This window comes from Chlorocebus sabaeus, chromosome 25, assembly GCF_047675955.1.
Source record: "Chlorocebus sabaeus isolate Y175 chromosome 25, mChlSab1.0.hap1, whole genome shotgun sequence".
Taxonomy (NCBI): domain Eukaryota; kingdom Metazoa; phylum Chordata; class Mammalia; order Primates; family Cercopithecidae; genus Chlorocebus; species Chlorocebus sabaeus.
Genome location: NC_132928.1, coordinates 32,788,658 through 32,812,415, shown reverse-complemented (window position 1 = coordinate 32,812,415; position 23,758 = coordinate 32,788,658). Strand labels below are relative to the sequence as shown.

At 33.7% G+C, this 23,758-nt stretch overlaps 2 protein-coding genes across 6 annotated transcripts in view; both read left to right on the top strand.

The window, feature by feature from the left end:
- Positions 1–1,842: 1,842 nt before the first annotated feature.
- LOC103230383 (complement factor H-related protein 4) overlaps positions 1,843–23,758 on the top strand; it is a 120,742-nt gene continuing 98,826 nt past the window's right edge. For 3 of the 5 annotated variants that reach the window (XM_037985776.2, XM_037985778.2, XM_037985775.2), the window contains exon 1: positions 1,843–2,001. In XM_037985776.2, coding sequence (XP_037841704.2) covers positions 1,944–2,001 — 58 coding nt within the window. In that variant the 5' untranslated portion in view covers positions 1,843–1,943. The remainder of the gene's footprint in view (positions 2,002–23,758) is intronic. The other 2 variants (XM_073011426.1, XM_073011427.1) reach the window with 1 other exon arrangement.
- The window catches only part of LOC119619702 (complement factor H-related protein 1-like), a 34,871-nt gene continuing 16,842 nt past the window's right edge, over positions 5,730–23,758 (top strand). Inside the window, exons 1-3 of the mRNA XM_073011934.1 lie at positions 5,730–5,745; positions 6,288–6,482; positions 6,923–7,099. Of these exons, the coding sequence (XP_072868035.1) occupies positions 5,730–5,745; positions 6,288–6,482; positions 6,923–7,099 (388 nt within the window). The remainder of the gene's footprint in view (positions 5,746–6,287; positions 6,483–6,922; positions 7,100–23,758) is intronic.

The window sequence follows — 23,758 nt, the reverse complement described above, 5'->3', positions numbered from 1 at the left end:
AAAATTGAATGTTTTTTTTTTCAATCCACTAACCAACTCTATGTCTTGTAATTCAATAATTCAATCCATTGACATTAAAGGTAATTATTGATAGATAAAGATTAACTATTGCCATTTTGTAATTATTTTCTAGTGGTTAAGCAGAATTTTTTTTCTTCCTTTCTTCTTCACTCTTTTGTGGTTAAATGATTTTTTTCTATTAGTGTTGTTTGACTCTTCCCTTTTTACTTGTAGTGCAATTATTATAGCTTTGTGCTGTGGTTATTCTGAGGCCCACAAAATTCTTGTATTTATAACAGCTTATTTTACCAAGAAAATAACTTGTGATTCACTTTTTAAAAGAAAAAAAAACAACTCTACGTTTTTACTCTACTTTGGCACGCATTTTGAATGTTTGAAGTTACAACTTATAACTTTTTAAATTGTATGTTCTTTAACCAATTTTGTAGCTCTTATTTTGATTTGTTTGCTATATTATAGCTTCACTCCTGAGTTCTGGGATATTCAGGGTGGTAATCTTGGGTCTGGGTGGTTGCTATTAAGTTTCTGTAGGAGGGAGAGAAGCTGGAGAACTCCTACACTGCTGTTTTGCTGATGTTATTCTCTCCATGATTCTCTTATTTTGATGAACAGTATCTTAAAACACAGCAAGTATAATAATGTAAAATAAAGAAAAAACAGAAGAAGTCAATGAGAGAACATGTGTGGACTTGAGTTATATTCTTTTAACAAAGCAGAAATTTATATATATATATGTGTGTGTGTGTGTATAAATGTATTGTACCTTAAAATAAAAGATACCCCAAAACACAACTTTAAAAATATTTAAATACCAAGAATATGCTGAAACTTTTTTACTCAGTATGATCTATTGTGAGTTCTGAAAATCAGTCTGTTTCTCTAAACACATAAAGATACAGACAGTGGAATGTGGTCCAGACACACAGGTTTGTTTTCGTACATCCTGAAATAATTAAGTTGGGTACTGCAAAGCAAAGGACAACAGAAAATTTTAGTGACATGGACCCTGAGAGTTATTCATTCAAGATTCATCTGTATGTGGAAGAAACTCACCTATATTCCAGTGTTTAATTTTAAAATTAGTGTTCTCATTTTAAGAAGAGTATGTTGGATAAGAAATTGTATTTTGACCATTTGTGACGAAAAAAAAAAAAAAAAAATAAGCTTGCCAAGCTCAACAGCAGGATTTTCAGAAGGAGATTAGTGTGCCAGATGTTTATTTTCAATGTGACATCAACCCAGTTCCTATTTTCCTTTTCTTCTGCATTGCAGACCATAAGTTTGAAACTATAGTATCTGAAGTTCCTTTCTCCATAACTTGCTTCTCCCTTAGATTCCCCCATGAGATGTACTTAAAGAAGATTTGGAAGAAGAGAAAGACAAGGTATTATCTGGTAGCAGCTGAGATCACCAACAGTAGCTTTTCTTGATTCTGGAAGTTTTCTGAGAAACATCCACTGCAGCGCCATGGATAATTAGTGAGGGCATCACTAAGATTCTTGAATATCAGAATTTTCTGGAAATAGCATTTCTGACCACGGTTCCCTCAGTTCTTCCAATAGTTGCAGAAGCTTTTCGTTCCCTTTATTAATACTCTCTTTACTCAAAAAATAAGAAATAAAATAAATTAATATTTTATATTACTTTTGGATTCAGTCCATTACTGTCCCTAAATAAAATTGTACCAGTACACATCAGGGAATCAATTCCACAGATGATTGTGAAACCACTAACTGGAATTATTGAAAGATTTTGCAAAACTCTCTGAACTTTGATATTTACTAAGTGACCTTAAAGGCTTAGCTTTGTGGTAGTGCACTTAAATTCAGAATCACACTTGGTAACTAGCAAGGAAAGATTTCAAACCCCAAACAGTGTAATTGAGACCTTTGTATTAATATATACTACTGAGAATATCTAACATGTTGTTACTAATCAATGTCATTCTCACCTTGTGGGTTTTCTGTGCTAATGGACAAGGTAAGTTAAAAGAGATCTAAACACTCAGCTTCCCTCTTAAATGTAACTTCAGGTAATATCTAGCTTTGTATGTCTATCTTTTTTTAATGAATCAAAGAGGATTTATTCACTATGCTAGTGGAAGTGGCATATATTTGTGGGAGTATAAGAGAAACTAATTTTATAAAATGTTATCTCATTTTAACTTAAATAAAAAATGAATAATATTTTATTTGTTTTCTAAGTTCTGCACTGTAAAAGCCATTTAATATTGATTAAGGATATATGTGAACATACTCATGAAACTTTATTAGGAAACATGTCATTAGACAGATTCTAAGCTTGAAACGTTCAGAATTTTCTTATCCGTAATACAAGGGGAACATTGGGAGTGATTGATATTTTCATAATCTTACATATGGTGATTTTTATAGATTTATATATCAAAAATCAAATAATAATTTTAAATTATGCAGTTTTGTATATTTCTATTATATCTTTAAAAAGCTGCTAAAACTAATTAACATTATCATCAACTTACTGTTTCAACAAAATTAGCAACATATTTTTATATATATAGAATATAAACTTATATCGGAATGACATAAAAAGTAGAATATAAACTTACATTGGAATGACAGTAAGTTTTGACTGGCTTTTCTGAGTCCACTAGCAAATGTTCAATAAGTAAATACACAGAAAATACTTTTCAGAGTTTTATGTTATTGTTCACTGATTTCTCCTTGGAAGTCACATATTTTCTATATTAACTATCTTTTTGAATGCAGGCTTTCCATGTTAAAGAACTGTATCATAACATTAGCAGCTGAACCATATGGGTCAAAAATCATGGCCAATCAAGGGTGTGTGGCTATTAATGAAGAATACAAACTTTGTAATTATTCAAGGTTTTATAATATTTCAGCAAACATAACAGAGGGTAATACCGGAAATACCATTGTCAATTTATGAGACTATCTTTTCCCTCAGCCTCTCCTCTCAAAACTAGGCCACCTTATTTGATTCTAGGGAAAGAGCTTTAAGTTTTATGGTATTGTCTATCACATGATTTGCTAGTTTTATTTGTTGTGCAAAACAAACTTGATCTATTCCAAAATGGAAAAAAAAAGGAATTACTCCGGTTATTTGCTTTTTTAACTGAACTGTTCCAGGTACATTTTTTCAAATAAAGATTAAATAGATTAAAGTAGAATGCAAAGAAGAAAAATAGTACTAGTTTGAAATGACTGGAATTAGAGAAGCATATGGGCTATACTTTCTTACTTACTTTCTTAAAAGCACTATAGAAAAGAATGATGACAAATTATTTTTTATCTGATATTCCAGTTGAAAACTTGTCTCCTCCGATGAACTCTTTGTAAGAGTAAACTTGAGCAAAATGTCTTGGAAATTTGGGTCGCACCTACATTTCTCAAAGGAGAAAGTAACTCATTTAGTGGAATAACGTCTTGGGTAGAGAGAAACATCTTTGTGTATTCAGGAGCATTGGCTCAACTGCATCCCTCCAAAATTCATTTGTTAAAGTCCAAACTCTCAATACCTGAGAATGTGAGTGCATTTGGAGAAGGAGTGTTTAAGAGATAACTACGGTAAAGGTCAATGATTCAGGTGGGCCCTACTCCAATATAACTGGTGTCTATATAAGAAGAGAAAATAAGGACACACCATATAGATAGAGAAAGACCACGCAAAGCATGGAGAGAATACAACCATTTACAAGACAAAGGAAGAGGTCTCAGAAGAATTCAACCCCGTTGACAGCTATATCTCAAACTAGTAGCTTCCAGAACTGTGAGAAAATAAATTTCTATGAAATCTGTGATACTTTTTATGGTAGTTCTAGCAGATGAATAGAATGATATTTACACAATTTATTAAAACAATATTAATAATTAAAAATAACTGTCTACATTTTACTCAAGGATGGATAGATAGATAGATAGATAGATAGATAGATAGATAGATAGATAGACAGATAGATACACACACCCATCAACACAGATTTTAGAGGGTATTCATCAGAATTTGGTAATAATATCTTGGGTGTATTGTCCTTGCTGATTTTTGTCTTGCTGAATACTTTATGTTTATATATTATCTGTATTCATCTATATTCAGAATCTAGTAAATCAAATCAACAGATATTTTTCTATGATTAATGAATGATATACTTTGTGAGTTGCTTATGCTAAAAATTTTTTTTTAATGGTAGTTGCTGTTTCAGTTCTGAACAATCAAATTAGCATGCCAATTCTTTTGGAAGTCACACTATTTGAAAGATAAACTTGACAGAAAATTTGTAATTGTAACTTAGTATAATATTCATTGAATTTGTATTGACCAATATTTCTTTCATCAACTCATAAGTTATTTACACTTATTTAAAAATAGGGTGTCAAGAACATTATTTTTAATTTTGAATATCCTTTTAGAGTTGTATAAATTGTACATTCATCTACTAGAGTTGCCATAACAAAGTGTCAAGGGTGACAAGTAGTATTGTAGAGCAGGGTTGCTTCTAAATCCCTTTTAAACTGATCATTTTCAGTACCCAATGCATTACAATCAATTGCCATTGTACTTCTTTGGGACGCTCAAATCTGTTTCAAATCTCACTAAGAAGCTGGCTTCTGTGTATATTTCACGTGCCCCCATCAAGCTTTGGCATAACAAAAGGTCCCAGGCTTTCCTTGACTTTTCCTACTACAGACCAAGTTCCTTTAGTTTCTCTATGAAATTCCAGTGGCTTTTAGTGGGAAAAACGATTTTTAGAAACAAACCTAAACTATGAAAACCTTGCTACAGGTTCGAAATTATCGTTGACTAAGAAAAGTAATTTTTGACCGAGCCGGGGGCTCATGCCTTAATCCCAACACTTTGGGGGGCCAAGGCGCGCGGATCACTTGAGGCCAGGAGTTGGAGACCAGCCTGGCCAACATGATGGAACGCTGTCTCTACTGAAAATTCAAAAACTTAGCCGGGTGTGGCGGCGCACACCTGTAATCCCAGCTCCTCAAGAGGTTGAGGCAGCAGAATAACTTGAATCTGTGAGGCAGAGGTTGCAGTGAGCCGAGATCGTGCCACAGTACTCTAGCTTTGGCGAAAGAGCAAGACCATCAAAAAAAAGTAGAAGAAAAAGAAAAAAGTAAGAAAAAGAAAAAGAAAAATTATTTCCTTTAATATATGTCCTTTTTTTTCTCAGACTAAATATCTTGCAATCATAAGAAAATGTAAGAGTATCTCAGGAGGTTACACAGAGCAGGGAAAGTTAGATTTTCCAATATGGAGGAGACACTCAGCAGAAAACTGTGCATCCATGCTTGAAAGGCTGGGTCAGAGAAGCTGTCATGCATCACCCAACAAGCCTCTGGAGCCAGTTCTGTAACTAGCAAACGCTTCCCACTAAGTAAAGATGTCGCTTCTCTGAACTTAGTCTTCTCGTCTGCACACTGAAGCTGTTGTGCCGCTAGCCTCCTTCCAGTTCTGATTTATGATGATTCAAACGTAAAGATTTTTCTTTAGTTACATTCTAAGTTTTCACAATATATAGGTTGTAAATATTATTTTCTATCACTTGTTCCAGAATTATAAAAGAAATATAAATTGTATGCTATTTAAATTATGGTGTAAAAAAAAAAAATATATATATATATATATAAAATATATATATTTGAACATTCGTGTATGGACCTATATTTTTTATGTCAATAATTTATCTCATCCGATACATGAATTCGAACTATGGTAAGAATGCATGCCATCGAATACAAACAAAATGCCACGAAATTCAACAAAATGTTTTATTTCTCAAGATAATTTGCTACATTTCTGATTTTTTTTAATGTTAGAGTCGTATTTCTTGTTTCTCTTTTCCAAAAAACAATTAATGCTAATATGTACACCCTGAACTGACAGCTTTAGCATAACTTGGTATAGAGTTAGATAAGCTCAGTTTAAATTAATGCTGATAAAACCTCCAGAGTTGCTGAAGAGACCATACTACATTAGCAGAAGTAGAGAAAGTAGAATGAGGTTCTTCTTGTCCTGTTAATTGATTTGGGATCCATTAAGGATTTTAAGTGGAGAAATAAAATGGCCAGATGATGGGTTATTAATTTATACAAAAGAAAATAGATTATAAAGATGAGCAGTCAGGATCAGGAAACTAGTCATGGTTGCTGTGATTCCAGAAGAAAATGTTTGAGAGAAGGTGATACCAAAATTTATCTCTAATATGAGTTATTACAGTAAAAAATATTTATGCTTTGTTTGTTTTTTATTGCAAGTGAGACCTTGTCATTTTCCTGACATTAAACATGGAAGTCTATATTATGAGAGCTTGCGTAGACCACACTTTCCAGTACCTGTAGGAAAATATTTCTCCTATCACTGTGATGAATCTTTTGAGACTCCTTCAGGAAGTTACTGGGATTACATTCATTGCACACAAGATGGGTGGTCACCAGCAGTACCATGCCTCAGTAAGTAAACCTCTGGACAGCTATACATGCATAAAACTTTCAAAGATTAAAGACAGAAGAGTACATAAGTGATTACTCTTGTCTTATGTAACAGAAATAGGGCCAAGAAAAGAGTTGTTCAAGCAAAATGATGAGAATAGATCTTTTCTATTATGAAGAGTTCTTGAAAATCATATAAGAAATAAATATAGAGACTTTATGAGAATATCTATATAGTTTATACATATTTTAATTATTTAAACTACAGAGAAGTAATCTTCAATGTTGATATTTCTTTTTGTGCAAATCTTTGTTAGTAATTTTAGTTCATACTAATTTATACTTTTTTTGGATGTTTATGCAATCTTATTTAACATTGTAACAATAATTTTAATAAACTTTTATTTTTTGGCAAATTTATGCTTCTCATTTACTTTATTTATCCTTGTTATGGTCCTTAGGAAAATGTTATTTTCCTTATTTGGCAAATGGATATAATGAAAATAATGGAAGAAAGTTTGTACAGGGTAACTCTATAGAAGTTGCCTGCCATCCTGGCTATGGTCTTCCAAATGAGCAGACCACAGTTAACTGTACGGAGAATGGCTGGTCTCCTCCTCTCAGATGCATTCGTGTCAGTAAGTACACTGCTTTGAGTTTCCAGCATGTTCATGTCTTTGTAAGTAACATGGATGACATTCTCAGACTCATCTATATTAACTGTTGTAAAATGTTTTTGTTAACTTGTTTTGCCAATGGACCTATTTAGTTTTACTTTTTTAATTGTGTGAATATACAAATTTCTTGATAAGAACATAGCAAAATAAATGCTCCTATTAATGGACATTAGTCAAGAATACAGTAAAAGTGAGCACAATACTTGTTGGCTAAATAAAGTCATATCGAAGTGGCATCAGTGTCTGGGGTCAATACTCGAGGTTGGTCACCTCACACCAAGAACATTAAGTACAAATGGGTATTCTGTGATATTGTGCATATTCGACTCTAGAAGGTTTCCTACAGTATTTATTCCAATATACATTTATATCAACAGTTCCTTCTTTTTTTACATGTTACTAATGAGTGGTGATGTCACATTTTAATATTTACAAGTTGAATGGCTATAAAATGTTACAGCACTGTAGTGTAAATTTTCATTTATTTTACTACCAACTGGATTTACAGTATATGTTCACAATTTAATTGTTATTTAATGATTTTAATCTTTGGAAATGCGGCTTGATATTTTTTTGATTTACCTTTTTGGGATTTTGGTATTTATTAGTTGGAATCATCTTAATATTTCTGAATATAAAATCTCTTTTAATTATATGTAATGCAAATGCGTTCTCTTTGTGGCTAGTGTTGTTCTTTCCTTTTTCTTGCATTATGAACATAAGTTGCTCATTTTACTAAATAATTGTCAATCTTTTTTCATGATGAATTTTTTTGGTTCTTTTTAGACGAATAGGTTTTCAAAAGCACAGAGGTATTATACTATTCTTTATTCTAAAAAGTTATATGTTATCTTTTCATATTTGAAAAATACTTTTTATTTTATTCTTGATAACAGCTATATTTAATTTTTAAATAAAATATGGTAAACTCAACAATTCTCTAACAATTTTTATGGTACCTTTCTCATACAGTATGTGTTATGTTGTATATTTTGTACATTGTGTGTGTATACACACACGGGCATACACACACACAATGACTCTTATTCTGAATAGTCTATTCTGCAGTATTAGTAAGCAATTTTTTAACCAGCATTCCAGTAACCCTCTATTGAATTTATTTTATTTTATTTTATTTTATTTTATTTTATTTTATTTTATTTTATTTTATTTTGAGGCAGAATCTCACTCTGTCACCCATGCTTGAGTGCATTGGTGCAATCATGGCTCACTGTAACCTCCAACTCCCAAATTTTAACTAATATCGGCTTACAATAAGTATGCATATGACTTTTCACCCTAATCATGACCTTTCATCCAAATCTTTTTTCTTCATCAATCTCTGTTTTGTATCTCACCATTCGGTGTCAGATGATCCCATTACTTTTATTTTTTTCTTTGTAGATTACTTGAGGCTACATTAGGCTTGATTAGATGTGCAATTTCTGCTGATATCAACCAACTCAATCAAGTTTGATGCCCCTTGCTTTGGTTTTGGAGCTGTTTGTAGAGTCAACTACTTATTTTCTCTTTCTTTTCTTTCTTTCTCTCTTTCTTTCTTTCTTTCTCTCTCTTTCTTTCTTTCTTTCTTCCCTTTCTTTTTCTCTTTGTTCCTTTCTCTTTCTTTCTTTCTCTCTCTGTCTTTCCATTTCTTGTTCCTCTATTTCTTTTCCTCTTTGTTTTTTTTTCTTCTTTTCTTTCTCTTCCATTCTGTCTTTTTTCTTTTCTTTTCTTTTCTTTTCTTTTCTTTTCTTTTCCTTTCTTTTCTTTTCTTTTCTTTCTTTCTTTCTTTCTTTCTTTCTTTCTTTCTTTCTTTCTTTCTTTCTTTCTTTCTTTCTTTCTTTCTATTGCAAGTTTGTTGGGCTCAAATGTTTCTTAATAATGTTACTATTTTACTCTTCAAGTTAGACCCTGTACTTTAGTCAGGTTATTTAGCTACTTTATGGTGGTCATATCATTAACAAGTCTTAGCTTCATCTTCAGATTGGGATATCAACATTGCATTATCAATGTACAGTCAATTATCAGTGAATCACAGCACTTTTCAATTTAATAAACTCTAAATTCCTCAAATCATGTGAAAATAAGCAGAAAAATTTAAATATACTTGAGTGAATACAGCAGATACATATTGGAGTGTGTCCTGCATGAGTGCAAACTGGCTGTGATTTCCTTTAAAATAATCACTTAAAAAAAAACATTTGTCAAATAAAGCACAGAATACCATCATGGCATGGAAGAAAATATATAGGTAGTTGAAGAGTTAAAGAAATTATAGCATAAAAAAGCATACAAAAAGATACAGTTATAACATTATAATGACTATCCTGAGATATTTGAAAACATTTATGGAGGGGAGCAAGTTAGCTTTTGATGAGGACTGTCACAGTCAGTGAAGCAGGTAACAGTATTATCCAACATCGAATCAGAGGTCAAGTGACTTTCTGAAAATGTGACCTTTACAGATATTACCATATGTTGAGGGCCGGGGTGATAGTGGTGGTAGAAGAGTTGATCTCTTCTGAGCCCTCCACATTTTAAGTGGTATGATTCAAAATTACACATACAAATCTTGTTTTAATTATACTCTATTTTAAAAACTGCAGTTATCTTTTGAGTTGATTTTTAAATTTTTGACTTGAGCTCACAAGCAGCTCCTTGGAAAATACGTTTAACTACACAGTTGAGTGAACTTCACTTACAAGCACTGTTAAGAAAATATGTTAGAAAGAGTTTAATGAGGTTAAAGAGGCACCACTTTCTATCTCCAGGCTGCGATGTAGATGACAGCTGTGTCACCTTTGTAAGTTAATTCACCTCTCAAAATTTATACTCATGCTGGATTTTGTCTGCTTTCTTTGTTATAATTTATTGTAAATAATACTTTATTTTCAGTTTGTATTCTTTTCTTTTATAGCTATATAATGGAAATTTTCTGTCTAAGCACTATTTGAGTATCTTCTCACCAAGTTTTATTTAATATGTTGTTATTTTCATTCAGTTCAAAATATTTAATGTTTCCTCTTCTGATTTTCTCCTTATTCATGAGTCATTTATAAATGAAGCTGAGTTCTGGGAAGCAACGTAGGAACTGACAGTAATTTCTATCATCAGTTTACAGAGACAGTAACTTCCACTCTTTCAAGTTAAGTTCTACATAATTTGAGGAATCATCATTTTGGCCTTTCAGTATAAATAAATCTGTTACTGTCTCTCATCTTCTTTGAACTCCACGTGTCCATTTACTTTGAAGTACACAGAATGGCATTTCAAATTCTTGGAACCAAAGACTATGACAGTTATTTTGGCAGATTTTTTAAGATCATCACAAGATCTCAGATACTCCAATTGGCTAAATGAGTTTTGGAATTGCCTAGCAGATCTAAAATAGGCAAGATTAAAAACTCCTAAGAAACAATATTCATTGTCTATTGAGTTCTGACATGCTGAAGAATTCCAAATCCATTAGACAAACAGATTTCCAATAATTTCTTAGAAAGAATTGTAAGTGTCTTAAATAGAGCCTTGTTTTAAAAAATGACAAAGAGTCTTGATATAATATCTGAAGGGGTGGCCTGCCCCTCCACACCTGTGGGTGTTTCTCGTAAGGTGGAACGAGAGACTTGAGAAAAGAAATAAGACACAGAGACAAAGTATAGAGAAAGAAAAGCAGGGGTCCAGGGGACCGGCGCTCAGCTTACAGAGGACCCACGCCGGCACCGGTCTCTGAGTTCCCTTAGTATTTATAGATAATTCTCTTTACCATCTTAAAGATAAGGGAGTGGCAGGACAATAGGATCGTTTTTAGGGAGGAAATCAGCAGTAAGACATAAGAACAAGGATCTCTGTGACATGAATAAGTTTAAAGGAAAATCCTGTGCCTTGAGATAAACCTTTTAGCGGCATTGTTTCATCCTATCACATGGAGATAAACCTTGGACAATACCTAGCTTTTCTAGGAACAAAGACACACCCTGCATGCCCAAAATCCATTAAACCTTGAGTTACCACAGCACATGTCTCTTGCAAGGACAAGGTTGGGAGTACGGTCACAGATTAACAGCATCTCAAATACAGAACAAAATGGAGTCTCTTATGTCTACTTCTTTCTATATAGACACAGTAACAGGCTGATCTCTTTCTTTTCCCCACAATATCTTTGGCAACTCAGAACTTATTTTCCTTGACTTAAGTATTTAAATGCTTATGATTATCTAGGTTTTCAGTTACAAATGACTCATTATTTTTTTATATTTGCATATTATTTAAATTCTTAAAAAATGTTATTGAACATATGCTTGTCTTTTTCTTACTCTCTTCCATTTAGAAACATGTTCCAAATCAAGTATAGACATTGAGAATGGGTTTATTTCTGAATCTCAGTATACATATGCCTTAAATAAACAAGCAAAATATCAGTGCAAACTAGGATATATAACAGCAGATGGTGAAACATCAGGATCAATTACATGTCAGAAAAATGGATGGTCAGCTCAACCCACGTGCATTAGTAAGTAATTTATTACATTTGTATTGGTTATCCAGATGATACACAAAAGTTTACTAACTTTAGTCTTTTTGTGGGAGCTTATATAATTTCATCTGAAAAGATAAGAAAAAAAAACTTTGAGGAACAAAGCAGACATCAATTTTCTTTCCTTTTCACATTAATTACTCAAATATTAGTCTGCTTTTCCATTCAGGATTTTCCCCCTCTAAAGCATTCTATGTTAAACAAGTTAGGAAGCTTTATGTGTATTCTGGTTTAACCTGATTTTGATTTAGCTGAGACCCTTATGACTGTTATATATACCTGTTTTATGTGATTAGCCTTTTATATCAAAGTCTTTGTCCTAGATTTAAAAGCAATGTTTTAATGAAGATACAGATGCATAGTGAATAATATCAAAATAATTTAAACTCTGTAATTTGTAGATTTGGCACTGTAGGATATGTCCAATTCTGAATATCTTCCCCCTTACAAATTTTTTGCAAATATATAGGTAGTAGAGAGACAAAATATTCCTAGACGGTACCAATTTCTCCTCTACTGCACAATTTCCCTAACACACTATGTAGATATTTAAGAAGATTTTCTAGGAAGAGTTGGCTCAGTTTGTGTTATTTTTTGCAAAGCAACTCAGTAATATATGTATATCTGTATATAATATTATATATGTGTATACACACACACACTCACACACACACACTCACAGAGACAGAGAGAGACAGTCTTGCTCTGTCATCGTCCAGGCTGGAGTGCAGTGGCGTGATCTTGGCCACTGCAAATTCCGCCTTCTGTGTTCAAGCAATTCTCCTGCCTCAGCCTCCCAAATAGCTGGGATTACAGGCACCCGCCATCTCATGCCAACCTAATTTTTGTATTTTTAGTAGAGACGGGATTTCATCATGTTAGCCAGGCTGGTCTTGAACTCCTGACCTCCAGTGATCTCCCCACTTATCAGTAATATTTGTGAAGTAATGTTTAATATGCTCATATTAAGTGAACTTAATATTTAGGATATTAATGCATACTGCTTTCATTTCTTTTTTTAATGTCTATGCTTAATATGAGGCCTAGTTTACAAAAATGTTATCATAAAATACTCATACTAAATTTTTATTAATTTTCTTTTAAGGTTTTCTTATTATGAAAGAGAAAATGTCTTGTATAACAAAGGAATTCATCTTTTCAATCATTTTTTTTCCTTTTTACATACGTCTCAAGTACAAAGTAGCCTGGCCTCTCAATTTACAAAATGCTGTTATGATTTTCTTTAAAAAAATAATGTACACCTGTAGTGGCCTATTTTATTACTAGCATTGTCATAAGTGCTTTTGTATAAATGAATTAAGAAAAATGCTCTTAAAATAGATTTGGGGCTTACACAATGAAAAACATGCTGTGTAGAAACATATACTTTCATTTTTGGCAACTATTTTCAAATAATAAATTCTCTCCAGTCTTATTTTTGTACAGTACTTATTTTTTCTTCTTAGAATGGGAAATATTCAGGTTGTTTATTACATGACATTAGAAATAATATTCTAAATTTTTTATGCACTAGAATCTTGTGATATGCCAGTATTTAAGAATGCCAGAGCTAAAAGTAGCATCACATGGTTTAAGCTGAATGACATATTAGATTATGAATGCCATGATGGTTATGAAAGCAATACTGGAAGCACCACTGGCTCCATAGTGTGTGGTGACAATGGTTGGTCTGATTTACCCATATGTTATGGTAAGTACTGGTTTTTCAGAAATTCATTTTTCAAAATGAAAATAAATCTGTGTTCCAATTTTAAAAATTTGAATTATATAGAGAAATTCTTAAGGAATGTTGATTAAAATCAAGGTATCTCATGATTTGACATAAACTGGGAAAAGAAGGAGGGTTTTGAAAATATCTCTAAAATAATGCATTAAATTAATGTTTCCTGTGGGCCACCTACCTTCCAGATTTGTGACTATAGTGCAATTGCTTTTGTTACCTTAAATAAAAGCTTTCAAACTATTTAGAACCTAGCACTCATTACCAAAATTATGCTTTGTTACAACTTCCTCAGCTAATTTGTTTTTTAACGTCTACTTTACATCTTCTGTCTTTTGTGTTAATTTCTGTACTTTCTGAGTGTAGTTTTTTATTTTCTAACTTTGACAAGTTCTGGGAACTATTACATGAATCTCATTTATGTTTCCTAATCAGCCATCTATTTTTCAGGGTTAGAAGAAGGATCAACTCTGTGGGAAAAACAAGTATATATAGAGTGTTCCAAGGCAAAGAAAAATATGTGCAAAGCTGTAAAAACAAAACAATGTATTTCAAGGTGGTAAAGCAGAGTCTAGCTTGCAGAGGCTAGATGGGAGGCAAGGAAACAATTGTCCAGATCAATTCAGGGCATCCTATCATTTGGATTCATTTTATGACTGATGAAAGCCCATAAAAGAGTTTTAAGAAAAGGAATGGTATAATTTGATTTCTAGTTTTGTTGAATTGTTTTCCAGGATGCGGTACTTTTTGTAGGCAAGAGGCGACACAATGAGTCCAGGTAGGGTGAGAAAGTGTGGGGACTGAGAGCGAGTGATGATAGAGGAGGTGCAGAGTGGAAGGCTGATTTGGAAAACATTTTGGTGGTGGAGAGTACAGGTGATGTTACTAAATGTTGGGTGTGAAAAAGAATGAGATCAAGGGACTCACATGTTTGTTTTTAATTGTTTTCTCACAAGTATGTAGGTAAATGGGAATACCATTTGGGAAAATTGTACTGACTGGAGAGAAAGCATTTTGAGAGGGCTGTTGCAACTTTTGACTTGGTCACATTATGGTTCAGTTGCCAATGGAAAATCAAAACTGGATAAGTGAACTGTGGAGTTGGATATGCATCTAGTGAGGAGATATGCATTTCGGAGTATCATCATATAAATGATGACACTAAATTGGATAAGAATAAAGAATGAAAAGAGCAAAGAGCTCAAGACGCAGCTCTGAAACATTACAACATTTAAATATAAGGCAGAAGAGGAAGAGATAGTAAATAAAATGAAAAAAAAAAAAAAAAAGGAGTAACCAGAGAAACAGAAGAAAAAATCTAGAATGTTGCCATAGACATAAAAGTAAGGAAATTATTAATGAAAAAGGATTGTAACAGATTGCTTAAAAAGTCATCGTGTCTGAATTCTAATTCCACTACTTGCTAAGCCTGTATCTTTGGTCAACACAGCAAGTCTATCTGAAGCTTTGTTGACTCTTATTGGTAAAATGTCACAATATTTACAAACAATTCTAATATTTCAAAGGATTGTTTTGGTTAGCAGACTAAAATATTTATAAACATTTATTGCCATAGTGCCTTATATGATAAAGTCAAAGAAGTTGTAATTTAATTACATTATTATCATTATTGACATGATAAATATTTGCAATTTAGTTATTATGTTCAGTTCGCAAAGTTTGATGGATTTGGCAAGGTAGAGGCCAACGACAAGTGTAACAAAAGTGGTTTTTAATAGAGTAGAAGAGACAGACCCTACATACAATCTGCCAATAAAAATAATGAGCAAGACATTTAATACAGACTGTGGACATAACTGTTTCAAGATTCTGGCTGTGCATCAAATAGGAAATTCAGAATATTGCTTGAGGAAAGTTTTGCACTGAAGGGAAAATAAAAAAAAAAAAGATGGAAGACACCAGAGCAGATATAGCAAAGAGGGAAGCTGTAAATACTGAACACATGACTTACACAGTTGCCCTGAGAAAATGCGAGGGGAAGGGTTTCAGAGCTACTGTGGAGGTATTGTGCTTTGGTGGCAACAGAACTGCTTACAACTTTGTGACTGGTGGCAACAGAACTGCTTACAACTTTGTGACTGGTGGCAACAGAACTGCTTACAACTTTGTGACTGGTGGCAACAGGACTGCTTACAACTTTGTGACAGGTGGCAACAGAACTGCTTACAACTTTGTGACAGGAGATGGGAAGGAAAATGAGCAGTAAGGTTGGAAAATGGTAGAAGCTGATGGATTCTGTTTTGATGTATGAGACATGGTCATCTGAGATTGAATAGTGTGTGGGCAAAGGAGGAGGAAGAGTACTAGGTAGTATAGAAAAGTTTTCAAATAGTCACAGCTGAGAAAGAGAATGAGTAAATTGTAGATGAAAGGCAGTGTCAAAGGTCCAGTTAAATTTGATTCATTCTAGGTGTTGTAAACACCTATCATAGGACAGTAGAAAAGGGTGAAAACACAAGCACATGTCTACCTATCCAGAGATTTTATTCATATTTCAACTGTCCAGGGAGGTCTCTTCTTTGGGGAATGGTTTCCACAGAATTGTTATTACAGAGCACTTAAGCTAAACAAGATTTACAATCTTCAAGGAGTATATACCTCAGAGTGAAAAACTCATACTAACATTTCACATATCCAGTACTACGACTTAGGGTTTTAAGTTTTAGATGAAGAAAAATATTTCTAATTCAGGGAGTGTCCATTCACATTCTTCTCTAAATCACGTTTCCTAAGTTATTACCTCCATATAAATACAGCAACTGAATAATACCCAATAATCAAGATCTTAACTTTTCTTTTTAAGGCAATGCTATTCACAATATGATTACAGAGAGAATTTATATAAAATTAGCACAAAATATGTAAAGAAACACACATAGAAATAAAAGAGTTGCTATGTAGAAGATTTTTAGGAGAGAAATCCCAGTGATTCTCATTCAAGTGTCATTTTCTCAAATAATCTTCAAAACTTAATATTAAAACACATACAAAAGCAAATTTCTGTAGTTATTATTTTGTGACATCTCTTTTAAGAATAGTTTTAAATGTAATTTTGTAATTATGTATTAATACTTGAAATTATGATGTGATGAACTTTCTTTTTAGTATGATTCTAATTTATGAATTCTAGATTTTACTTTCCTAAGTTAGCAAGAAAGAAGGATTCCAAATAAGAAAAATAATTGTTTGAATAATATTTGGTGATGTTGCTAATTTTTAAAAATTATAAACATGTAAGGGATAATTTTATACTTTTCTTATTTGAATCAGGATAATTATCAAATTTATTTAACATTGATATAAATGGTAGAGATACTAAAATTGTTGTATGTTAAAATAAATATTCAGGACACCTAGAATTTGCCTTTCCATATGATTCTGAAAATACATCTTAATTTGTTTTCTTTATTTGTAATACATTAATTATGTGATTTTTACATTTTTTCTAACATAAAATATATTAGAAATGTTATTTTAGGTTTTGCTTCCTTGAATACATTAACAAAATACCAATTTTAATTAATTTCTTAGGACATACATCTTCACTAATAAATCCTTGATGGTAATTTACCTTCTTGTGATGTATATGTCAATCACCAAGAATTATAAACATGACGAGACCAGGAATTATTTGAAGGTTGTTTAGTTTCAGTTAAATAAAGGTGTCTTTGACTTTGGAATAACAGATATTATATCATCATTATTCTCAGGATTCTCTCTAGTTGTATTATAAATTTAACTTCTTAAGATATTTCCATGGTGTTTGATGGTGTGCTCATTTCTTTTTTAAAATTTTGATTTCTATGTTTTATATGTTTAGAGGGTCCAAATTCAGTTTTGTTGCATGGATATATTGCACAGCAGTGAAGTCTGTACTTTTAGTGTATTCGTCACCCAAATAGTGAACATAGCGGCAATTAGGTAATTTCTTATTCCTCACCCTCCTGCTATCCTGCCACCTTTCTGAGTCTATTACTCAGAACCCTCTTTCCATATGTACACATTATTTAGCTCCCACTTATAAGTAACAATATGCAGGATTTTACTTTCTGAATCTGAATTATTTCACCCAATTCATTGTGTACTAAAGTGTTTTTTTTTTTTTTTTAATTTAGTATTTGTGTAAAACCACCTTTTGAAGCAGCAACTATCAAGTCTGAAAAGCAATTGATGTTTCCATTGATTTTTTTCTTGGAGGAAAAACCTTAGTTCTAAGGATTTAACATTCTGTAAGTGAGGTTTAACATAGCAGTATTCCATAAGCAGCCTTTTTATTGTCAGACCATTGCCTGATTTTAATATAATAAAAAAAAAGTGTGCGTTAAAAAAAAAAAAATTTTTTGTTCTTTATTTTTGTCTGACAGGGTTAATTTGAAAGACCTGTCTTCAGGCTCTGAGAGCAAGTTGTTCTGCTTGGTGTAACCTATAATTAAGTCTTTCAACCTTATTTTGTAATTCTTCAATGAATTTTTCATTTTCATAAGTTCTATTTGCTTTTTAAAAACGTTTTAATACATTTTTCATTCATGTTTGGAGTGTTTTTATTCTAATTTGCTTGTGTTGCTTTTCAACTTTCTCTTGGACTCTATTGAGCTACTTTAAAATAAATATTTTAAATTCTTTGTCTGGTATTTCAAATATTTTATTTTGGTTAGGACTCATTGCTGAAGAGTTAGTATGATCGTTTGGGAGTGTTGTAATACTCTGTTTTATCATACTTCCAGAAATGTTTCAGTCGTTTCTTCTCATCCAGATGAACTATCTCTTCCTATTAATTTTGAGTGTAGTTTTCCATAGACAGGATTATTTTCCCTTGGAGGATGTACTATGATGTATGTTGTATAGGGTTATTTGGTTTAGGTTCTGTGTTCTTTCAGGGCTAAAGACTGTGTTCGTCGTTTGGTTAGAGATAACTTTTACATGATGGCTTTCTTAATTACTGGTTATAGTCGTTATGTACTGAGTGTATGACAAGACTTACTGCTTCCTGAAGGGTTGGTATGGAGGACTTCACAGAAAACTAACCTTGTTCTCCAGCATCATACCCTAGTGTCAGCAGAATTTGCATTGGGGTGTGCAGTTCAACATCCAGGACAGTAAGTGGCACGGACAGGTAAGAGCCAGCTGCAGCAGAATTAGATGAGTATATGCTTGTCCTTGTTTATGGGAGAAACACTCTGTTGCCCCAAACAATGGACTGATCTGTGAAATGTACAGTGGTCTGAGGAGGTGGGGTCAAACTGGGTGGATCTGAACCACTAAGTTCACCCTTAGATGCTACAAGGATAAGCACAAGCACCAGCCCTGACAGGGGTGTCAGGGAAAAACCCTGGTGAGATGCTCCTAGGTGTCTGCAGTGTGGGAGGTAGTTGCCCCTACTGCACAGCCTGGGCAGGCAAGAACCTGATCCACTTACCTGTCACACCCCAGTCTGAGTGCCCAGTACACTCAGGTTAGACAGGCACCACTTTCTTTCTCCAGGCTGCAATGTAGATGATAGCTATGAAAGGCGTTTGCCCTGCAGTTCCCTGTCAAAATGTTTTCTATGTGGAACGGCCTCACTCAGCCCAAAACACACAGCTTTTCAGTTCTCCTGCTCCCTCCTACAGGAACACTGCTGTTCTGTGTAAAGAGTGGGAGAGGCCTTGTCTTTCTTGCAGGCCTGGCTCCATTGGGCACATCACCACTGGGGATGCAGCCAACCCTAACACCCCTAGAATGTCTGTCCTCTAGTGTGTCTGCACCAGTCTCCTTTGCAAGTGACCACAGCTGTGTCCACAGAATTGGGTGCAGGGGAGATGTGCCCCCCTCTACATCTGTGCTCAAGCACTGGGGTCACCTGGCTCCTGGGATGGATCTATACACTTCCCTTGCAGAGCCAAGCACAGTGCCTGTGTGTCTGCTGGAAGTGGTGTAGTCACTTTCATCCCACAAGAAGCTGGTTACTCTTGCACACAGGAAAGTGAATGCTACAGTCTTCTTTGTCACGAGGGGTGTCCCTTTGTTGCACTGCACTCTCCCTTCCTTCCCATTAGGAATACTACTCCCTGATGGTTAAACTACTGGGAATGCTGTAGCTCCCATGGGTCCAGCCAGCTATGGGTGACTGCCACATCCAAGCAGGTGCCAGGGAATGTCTGTACAGCTCTGGTGTTATGAGGATAGAGAGCTGAGGTTCCTGGGTAAGAAACAGTCCCCGTGTCAGTGCACTGCAGGCATGAAACCTACCACTGTAACTCAGGTCTGAGGGAAATCAAATGACCCTGTTCAAGCTAGTAGTTGGGGTAATGCCCTCAGGAAGTATCCAGATCTCCACTCACACCGGTATCTGGGTTCACAAGGGCAGAGGAGCTCTCTTATAGCTTGGATCCACACGGTGAGCTGCAGGGAGCCCAAAAGACTCCTACCTACACTGTCTATGAAGTCCCACAGGATCCTAGTCAACCTTTGCAGACTCTTGCTTCTGTCGTTTTCTGTGCTTTGGCTTCTCTCCATGATTTCTCTATGACGGTCCTGCACCCTCTCTCTGACATTTTTCAAGTTATGATCATTTTCCTGTAACTTTGGTTGTTCTTTCTGAGGAGAACTGATGTCCAAACTCCTTTGTCACTCATCTTGTTTTTAAAAAGCCCCAATTCTGGGCTATGTATCCAATTTTAAAATTGTAGTATTAGTCTTTTTTAATATGAGAGAGTAATTTCATGTTTTGAATAAAAGAAATAATATTAAATTTCATAAATATCAGTGATTAAAACTAGATTCATTGTAAACAAGTTGAATTTACAGATCGATTTTTAGAACACATACATTTCAGTACCGTAACATTTCTTGTAAAGTTCAATTTCAATTTCAACAACATATAAAACACAGTATGTAGCATTCTTTACAGGGAAAATGTTCATCTGATGTGCCTCTGTATGTATGACCCAATATAAATCTCATTTTGTTGTGGCACATGTAAAATTTACTTTCGCAATGATTAATCATATATTCTCACGAAATTATTTTACCTTTTTTCAGAAAGAGAATGTGAACTTCCTAAGATAGATGTACACTTAGTTCCTGATCCCAAGAAAGATGAGTATAAAGTTGGAGAGGTGTTGAAATTCTCCTGCAAACCAGGATTTACAAGAGTTGGACCTAATTCAGTTCAGTGCTACTACTTTGGATTGTCCCCTGACCTCCCAATATGTAAAGGTGAATGTTTATCTTACAATTGCTGAAATGGGAATTAGAACTTTAATACCAATTTTTTTTTCTTAATTTTGTTTGGGCTTCCATCGTCTGTAATCTAATGAATTCAGTCAACTTAACCATTATTTACATAGTATTTCTACTATAGAGCAAGTACAGTCGTGTGGTCTGCCTCCTGAGCTCCTCAATGGGAATGTTAAGGTAAAAACAAAAGAAGAATATAGACACAGTGAAGTGGTGGAATATTATTGCAATCCTAAGTTTCTAATGAAGGGACCTAATAAAATTCAATGTGTTGATGGAGCGTGGACAACCTTGCCAGTGTGTATCGGTAATGTATAAAATATTAATATTTAAACTTGTCAAAACTTTTGTATTTTGGATCTAAAGCACATAAATCATGTTTTCACAATAAACTTTTTTGTAAAATTTACATAGAGGAGGAGAGTACCTGTGGAGATATACCTGAACTTGAACATGGCTATTCCGAGCTTTCTTCTCCTCCTTATTACTATGGAGATTCGGTGGAGTTCAGTTGCTCAGAATCATTTACAATGATTGGGCACAGATCAATTACGTGTATTCATGGAGTATGGACCCAACTTCCTCAGTGTGTGGGTGAGAATACACCTCTTAAATCAACATTTAATAAAGTTTAATATTTTTATTGTAAAAACAATATTAGCAACTGAATTTTTGAAATTTACAGATATGGCTCAAAATGTCCAGTCTTCAATATAATGAAACCAATCTTTCTCATATTGTTTATAATTCAACATGTGTCTAGAGAGAAAAAATAAAGTTAGCAATATAATTTTATGACTCTTTCTGCCTCTGATATCAGTATTGTTTATATTTAAAAGCGTGAAGCAACATTTTACTTATAAAATTGTCATGTGAGGCCAGGGTGGTTGCTCACGCCTATACTCCCAACACTTTGGGAGGCCAAAGCAAGAAGAATGCTTGAGGCCAAGAGCTAGAGAGTAGTGTGGGCAATATAGCAAAAGTCCATCTCTATAAAAAAAATTTGTGTAATTAGTTAGGTGTGGTAGTGCATGCCTGTAATCCAGCCACTCAGGAGGCTGAGGAGGGATGATTGCTTAAGGCCAGGAGTTCGAGATGGCAGTGAGCTTTATTGTGCATTCCAGCCTGGGCAACAGAGTAAGACTCTTTCTTTAAAAAATTAAAATATTAAAAAATTGTCATATGGTTAAATATGAGTACTATTACTGAGAAATTATAACTGTTTTATATAAAATAAAAGTATCATTGTTATGTGGTACTCCTTTTTGGCACTGCAAAGCAAAGAAACAAAGTTAACAAAATACTTACTACTCTCCCATAGGATTCTTTTCTTTCTTAAAGCTTCCAAAAGCAGTAATTTTTCAGTTTATTCCATATCAGCCAAAATAAGTTAATGTGCTGGAGGGTTGGTGGGCCACAGGCCCTCTAGGTCAGTGATATAGCTAAGTGACATGAGGTAGTCAGGGACTGAGTCAGGACGTAAATCTCATTGGTGGACTTCACACTGTAAGTCTCATGTCCTGATCAGCAGGAAGCCAAGGTGATTCACTTACAGTGTGATTTGAGATGTACAAGTCTTTAAAATCATCTTGACTCTTTGATGACTAACTGGATGGATCTTGGGGACCCTCATTCCCTTTTCTCTAAAACTGAGTTATTGCCTAAAGTTTTCCTGGGTCCTGCATGGTAAGAGTCCTAAATGTCCAATCCCACTTGTTCATCCAATGAAATATTCAATGATATTTTATATTTACCAAAGTACAAAATGTCTTATGATAGATATTCTCTCTTGACATTTCAGCAACCGAATACAGGGCCTATATTTTTACATAATAGCATTTTGAGGCAATGTGATCAGGAATAACTTGGTTGGTGAAATTTAAAATGATAAATCATAATTTTACTATGCTGATACTATTAACTTTTAGCTATGTTTATGTAATGGTTTGATTCATATAATTTGAATTTTCATAAAAATATATTTATTTTATAGCAACAGATCAACTTAAGAAGTGCAACTCATCAAATTTAATTGTAATTGAGGGAAATTTAACAAACAAGAAGGAATTCAATCATAATTCTAACATAAGGTACAGATGTAGAGGAAAAAAAGAACACATACACACAGTCTGCATAAATGGAAAGTGGGATCCAGAAGTGACCTGCTCAAGTAAGCTCTTATTTTGTTTTCAGAAATGTATTCTATTTCTCATTTGGAAGAATAATACATACATTTTTGTCTTTTAAAACTTTAGCTATTTATTATTACAAATGCTCCTGAACCACGAAGGTAATTTAGAAACTAACGGAAGCAGTGTTTCTTAATACTCACTGTGCCATGTCAATTACTTACCTTTGCTATTAAAAGGAAAAAAACACACACATAAACTCATTGGTTTTTTAAATTAACATTCAGGCATTCCATGTCGTCATTACTGTTGGAGGACCAGTACTTCCCATTCCTTTTCTTGTCAACAAATGTTCCGGTGCCTATACCTCTGTCTATTCCAATAACCACTATGTATCTGTTTGTGTGTATGTGTGTATGTATCTGTATCTATTTCTATCTATTCACTTATTTAATCAATCTGTCTATTCATCTACGTAACCATCTATTCATCTATCTGTCCATCTATCTAGTCATCTGTTTATCTATTAATTTATTGTTTATCTATTTTGAAAAGTTAGTCATATTGACACCTACAGTTTCACTTGAATAGTGTAGGGTTTATTCCAGTCTTCCCACATTCGATACATGTATTTTGCTCTCCAGTTGCGTTCGTTGCCTCACTAGCCTCAATATTTTTACTAATGTCTCTCAGTCTAGGATATACAGAAAGCATTGACAACCAATACAAAAACTAATCTACTGTCAACATTTCAATATGTTTAGGGTCCTTAAAGAAACAAATAATGTATACATGCAGTGAAGTGTACATGTTCTACAGTTTTTTCTTGAAGTTTTATATTTTATATTTTCTTGAAGTTTTAAAAATATTTATATTTATATTTTACCTAACTTCTACTTAGGTTTATTGAAATGATCGTATGGTTATTGTCCTTTCTGTTAATGTGATGCAGCACGTTTACTAATTTGCCTATGTTA